Here is a 6660-nt window from a genome sequence, read left to right as displayed (position 1 = left end):
TTTTTGAAATATTTCCTTTTATGCTTCTAAATATCTCATTTGTCATTTTAAAAAAAATGTATGAGTTTACTATGACGGTCAACTCTTTACGTCGATTCCTATTGTGACGTCAGCAAACCCGTGAGATAAACAATTCCTTTTATATTCCCATATCGAGGTTCCCTACCCTGAGGGCTGAAGCAAAGTTCTACCTCTGACTCTGTAAATTAAGAAAATGGTGAAGTGGTCTTCACTTAATTTTGAGATTCGGAGCCCTATCTATTATAATACACTTTTCATGAAAAGGGGATTTTAAAAACATCGGGCTAAGAAACATCGAAGGCCCCAACCTTGAGGACGGCAATTGTTAGGGTCATCTACAGGTGGTCAACCACTGCCATCGAGAAAAAATCGTGATGTGGTCTGTAGTATTGGAGTTCATGATTCAGAAATGATACTTACATTATTCAGAAAATGTTGATGTAGCATTCCACCTTAAATTCTATAAATTAAATACATTACTGCAGTATATACTAAAACCAATAATTTTTGGTATTTTTGATCTATTTTGTAGGTATTTAAACAATAAGCGTCATAAACAGATCCAGATTTTTTGTTGTTGATTTTTTTTTTTTTTTTGGGGGGGGGGGGGGGGGGTCCTAGGCCTATTTTCATTTATTTTACTATGTAAATTTAACAAGCTTCAATCATATATTCCGAGGAGTGGTGGGGTGTCAAGACGCCGACTCCCTTCTCTAGATCTGCACATGAAGATTATTTACATCTAAATAAAAATTATCAGCCCGGTTTCAACAATGAATAAAAGAATAACTAAGAATCGCTTTTTATGTAAGATATGATTACAAACTAGTCATTAAGATATTGTCACGTCATACGTAATTTATACAAAAAATCTTAAAATGTTAAGACCCTTTTCCTGAGTAAACAGCTATTTATGAGTCCAACTTTTGTTATTACGTCCAAATGTAGGGATAATAGATGGGCCGAAATAATGTGAATAGAATAATAAAAAAATTGATTGAATGTATTTTTTAATAATTACTTTTTTTTTGTTTTTTATAATTCATTCTTTGGCAAGGAAAAAATAGCGGGTAAAATTAAACGGTTAGTCAGGTCAGGCATAATTATATATGTCACATACAAGTTGATTTTCTCTGTAGTTTCCAATCAACCCCCCCCCCCCCCCCCCCCCCCACACACACACACACACACAAAATTGACATTCTTCACTCAAAAAAAATTCACAAGTTCCTTGTGGAAATGAGCCTGGTTCCCGAGGCCTTCCGATTGTGCAAGCACAGAAGGGCCCGGCCCTTCTGTGCTTGCACAATCGGAAGGCTGTGCTTGCACAATCGGAAGGCCTCGGGAACCAGGCTAGGCCAGATAGCGCGATTTGCGTGTTGGGACCGTTGATAAACCGAAAGTTGATATTTTGCACGATTATTATTTTGTTCGAGAGTGATTTTCTTTTACTTTGGAAGTCATGTTCCTAATGTGAGGTAATACTTTAACCTTGACTGGTTATTCAGACAAATTTATGTAAAATGAAAGTTGTGATGATAATGATGGATGGCACTGGCATTCAGACATTCAACTGTTCAAGCATACTTGTGTGATATCAAATTTAAGAATTGTATACATAAATATGGTGTTTAAAAAATATAAAGGCCTCTTTTTGACAATAGTTAAAGATTGATTATAACGATTTTATTAGCAAAGTTTTTAACATGACCTGATGTGTACATGTATGCACCTGATTGCGCATGTATAAGTAGTAACCTTTGTCCCACTGACACCGTGCTATATATCTTGTAAAAGGTATCTGGCGTGTTCTATGTAAAGTACAAGTATAGACAGATATGATCCTGTGAACGGAATTTTCAATATAATTATGTTAGGAATCATGGACCCATGAATGACATAGCATCAATACAACAAACGTAATTTGTAAACAGTCTGTGACATATTAAGACATACAATGTTCAATTCAGTGTAATGCAGCAGCAGGTATCCCAGCAAAGTACAGTAATAAACGGGAATTATCTCCCTTACACCATAAATTGCATATCATTAACGCTATATCAAATTTAAAATAATACCCGGCCTTTCTTGGCTTGCTTTATCGAAGATTTATACCATACATTACCATAATAATTGAGATTAAATGTTACATGTAAGCTATAAGATATTTTGCTGGCAGCAAAAACATTTTATCAAAAATATATCCCAAAAAACACATTAAATTAATAATACATGTAGATTATTTATTTGATAGTTTTTGTCTCTTATTTATGAATTTTTTCATTCAGAAAAAAAATATTTCATTGAATAATCAAATAATCTATCCGTATTTCGGGCCACCATAATGCTTATAGCATTTAACGAGTATTCAACAAATATTTAATAGTATACAATGTTTAGTTACCAATCTGCCGAAAATATCATGGCGGCGCTGTAAGATAATTCATGTTACAGTGAAACCTCAATCAAGTCGGTCGACACACGATATAGTGTTTGGACTTTTTTGTAGACATTGCATGAACTATAAATAAATTTAGATGAGTTTGGGAAGTATCAATATCGAAGGTTTGATTCCAAATGATGATGGTCTTAAAATTCAAAAATATACACAGTGAACAATGAAAAAAGAGAAGTAAAGGATCAACAAAAATATAAAGAAATACTCATTTATCGAACAGCTATTAGATACGTCATGCCATATTAGTAACATGTACATAAAAGGGTAAATTTCAGATGAAGGAATAAGTGTCAGCCAACATACACAAAAGCCAATTAAAGAGTTACTGTACTATCCATCTCTGATCGTGCCTCAGCTGAAATTAATAAAAAAAGCACTGCAGAATTTAGAAAGTTAAACAAAGGTGTCGTACACGCACATCGCCACAGTAAATGTATACATTTATTACAAAAAGTCAGAAAAATTAAATTTCACATAATCTCTTCAGTTACAAAATGGAAGACATTTTGTAAATTTTGTATTTACTGCCACCCGGTACTTCAAAATTTACAACCTGACAGAATCGTACACCGTAAAGATTATTTGCTAATCATGGCCCAACATACAGAGGACGAAATATTAATGTGGCATTGCATTTAATGATAAAATATTTGTCATATTTAAAAATTTAAAACAACTCATTTAAGAAGATATTTATAGATCTATCAAATAATGAATTGTTGTGTTGAGCCACATTCAGTGCTATTGAGGATCTAAAAGTATGTTACTGTGTGGAAGGCATTTTTTTTCATGTCTAATGTACATGTACATGTACATCAACAACTCAAAATTACCATTTTAATAATAAGATAAGAATGCATGTAGATTTTGAATAAATGAAAATGTACGTGGCGGAAATATTTTTGCCATTTAATAATAGACTTCAAGAGACTGTGCATTGGAAAATTGCTACTCCTTGTCGTTTAAATGTGTAACAGATATATATGTATATTAATATTTGTTATGATTGGAATGGTCTTTGGATTCCTAAACGGTAGCTGATAAAAGTCCTTAAGTCATGTATTTAATTATCAGCCCAGGTAATGACTCATTTGTAAAATTAAACTATGTATGATATAGATTGTGATTTCTGAAAAAAATTTTCACAGGGTCCACAAAGTCGCCCATGATGGCATCTAGAGATGAGGCCCAGCATGTGGTGGAATGTGACCTGTGTCAGCAACCAGTCTCGTTTTTCTGCAGACGATGCGGGGTCAATCTCTGTGACCCCTGTGTCCTCATACATCTGCGCGTAAAATCCAAGAACGGCCATGACATTGTAGATTACACCAGCAAGGATGATGACGACACATGCCACTGTGATTCCCATCCCCAAAACGATTGTTCTGCATACTGCAAAACTTGCGAAACTCCAATATGCATGCTTTGCGTTACTATTAAACACAAATCGCACGAAATATCCGAGCTGTCCGATAAAATTGAGGAACTTTTGAAAGTGATTGCTACGGAAAATGATAGGCTTCAGTCATCCAAACATGAATTAGAGACAATTTTGGAACATACGACGAAGCTGTTGTCCTCGATATCATTGATTTATCAACTGAGGAAAGATGAAGTTACAGCGCGGGGAGAAGAGTGGCACAAAGAGATCGAGAAGATCGTGAAGAAACTTCACCAGGAACTGGATGACATGCAAAAGGAACACGAGGATGTTCTACAGAAACAAAAGGAAAAATTTGAAGAAATGGTTTGGAAAGTGAATAAAATAAATGGAAAAACAGTAAAATTACAGAAATCAAAGAACGTCACAGAAATGCAGAGTTTTGTAGCAGTGATTCAGAAACAAGAGAGTTTAAGTGAGGTATCCCAGTATTCGTTTCCGAAATTATATGAATATAAAATAGATGAATATTTGGAAAATAAATTAAAAGAAAATGAGTTATCGGGTAGAATTATATCAGAGATACCAACAGTTACTTCTGTTATAGACACTGGGTTCCCTGCTGATGAAAAGTATAAAGGTCGTCTGTATGACATGGCCGTTACCGACGACAACAAAGTGTGGATGGGAGGACAGAGCAGAGAACTGAAGTTGTTTGATCTCCAGGGACACCTCCACCACACCGTCAGCATTACTGACCGAGGCATGTACTTATGTATGTACAACCAACAAGTAGTGTACACAGGAACTGAAGACGTGAAAATGATATCGGACACCGACACTGTGGTGACGATGTTCACTACCGGGGACTGGAAGCCATACGGCGTCACAAGCGCGGCGTCCGGTGATCTACTGGTCTGTCTCCGTAAACACGATCAGAACAAAGTCGTCCGATACAGCAGTACCGGTACCGTTCTCCAGGAAATCCAGTACGACTCGCAGTGTCAACCTCTGTACAAATCGGCCTATTACATCGCTGAGAATGTCAACGGGGACATCATTGTAACTGACTGGGAGAAAAACGCAGTCATTGCTGTCGATAGATTGGGCATATTCCGGTACTCGTACTCAGGGAAGGACACTAAATACGTTTGTTCAGTCGCCACCGATTCTGTCGGTCACGTCATCGTTACAGGTGGTTTTGGTAACAAGATTTCCATGCTGAACAAAGGCGGACGATTCCTGAGGTACATCATTCCTGAAGGAGGAATAAAACAACCAGGCGGCGTGTGTATCCTTGGTCACGGTGAGATGATGGTGGGAGAGAGTCTGACCGGAATTGCTAAAATAATCAAATACGTAGAAGAATGAGGATTCATCAGTTTTAATCAATGTCAAAATAGAAATGTGATGGTTATTTATGAACAAATAGAGAAAAATCATTTATTGTTTCAAAGTGGCTCTGAAGTAAACCATGATATAATAAACTGACTGAAGTACCTACTGTCTGAACGTGGTAAATCTATTAAATTGTATTGTGTGATTCAATATTCCTATTTCTATGTTACCTTTTTTTTTTATTTTCTTCATACACATTTTGTTTACAATAACCCAATCTGAGTAAGTCAAATTCCGGTTTTATTAAGATCTTTCGCTTCCGAGCGGAAGAGCTTACTATTATTCTGAAAATTTTTCAAATTACTTACTTTTTCTTCTAGACGCCAACCTTGATCCTTAATATTTCGCTGGTTTTCTACCTGATAATAAAATTGTTAAAAGATGTATTTAAAAAATTGTGGGCCTTTCTGAGACCTTTCATTCAGTATACAAAAAAGGACTGGTTCCTATAATTAGGGGGCTAGAGGCTTAAATCAAAAGTTTTTTGTCAATAACTTGTAAAGGAATAAAAATTTCTAATGCATTATTGGGGCAAAATTGTAAAAAAAATTAATTTCAATTCCATCCGCAGTATTGAATTTGATGTTTGTGTAAAATATAGACAGTATTTGCATACTTTATTTTTGCCAGTTCGGTCTATTTTCGTGATGGTGTGCACGTTAAGAAGTTATGAAATGGCTTCTTGTTATGCACTAATTGATGCATGCAACGCGTATAGATAATTCATTTTTTAATTTTTTAATTCCCATCTATTTTTTTTATTGTAAATATTGTTTTTATTGATATGTAAATTTTTATTTAATAAATATGAAGCTCTTTGCATTTATTTTAGTTGCTTCTTTCAAAACTCTGCCCTTCTCTGTATTTAGATGCATTCCGAGACTCGGGTAAACCGCTAGCTGTATACTAGTATAGGCCGTCGCCAAGACGACAATGCATGTGTTTGTAGAGCTGGCTGTACACATGTTTAACGCCCCACTGTTACGAAGACATCTTGAATTGATTCACTACTTGGATATGTGTTAATTAAATGGTTCTAATGCATGGTAATTAAACTCAATTTTTCTACAATACACGGCCGTCATATAAAGCATAATGTATATTAATGACATGACAAATGTACGCTGGCAATTTAAACAAGCACGGAATTGATACCGATAGAACGCTTTCTTTTAAAGCATTACAAAAAAAAATGAATTACTCTAAAGATAATATCATCATTGTTGAGATGGTTTCAAAAAGGGAACTTAATATTCGACTATAATAGTATCTGAACTCAGAGCCGCTAATTATCAGGGATATTAAATATGAATTGCCCCGCATTTGAATTTGGCGTTTTTTAAAAATAATTTTCAAAAATCTACAAACGGAAATATCAAACAGCCTTCATCAGCAATTAATT

The 6660-nt window shown here is 35.1% G+C and overlaps 1 protein-coding gene across 1 annotated transcript; it reads left to right on the top strand.

Moving 5' to 3' along the window:
- Window positions 1-3631: 3631 nt before the first annotated feature.
- LOC128175421 (E3 ubiquitin-protein ligase TRIM36-like) lies at window positions 3632-6069 on the top strand. Its single transcript, XM_052841036.1, has one exon. It carries the CDS (start codon window positions 3645-3647, stop codon window positions 5229-5231), a length of 1587 nt encoding a protein of 528 aa, XP_052696996.1. The 5' UTR covers window positions 3632-3644; the 3' UTR covers window positions 5232-6069.
- Window positions 6070-6660: the final 591 nt, after the last annotated feature.

Source organism: Crassostrea angulata, chromosome 3 (assembly GCF_025612915.1).
Source record: "Crassostrea angulata isolate pt1a10 chromosome 3, ASM2561291v2, whole genome shotgun sequence".
Lineage (NCBI taxonomy): Eukaryota > Metazoa > Mollusca > Bivalvia > Ostreida > Ostreidae > Magallana > Magallana angulata.
This window is presented reverse-complemented; position numbering and strand designations above follow the sequence as displayed.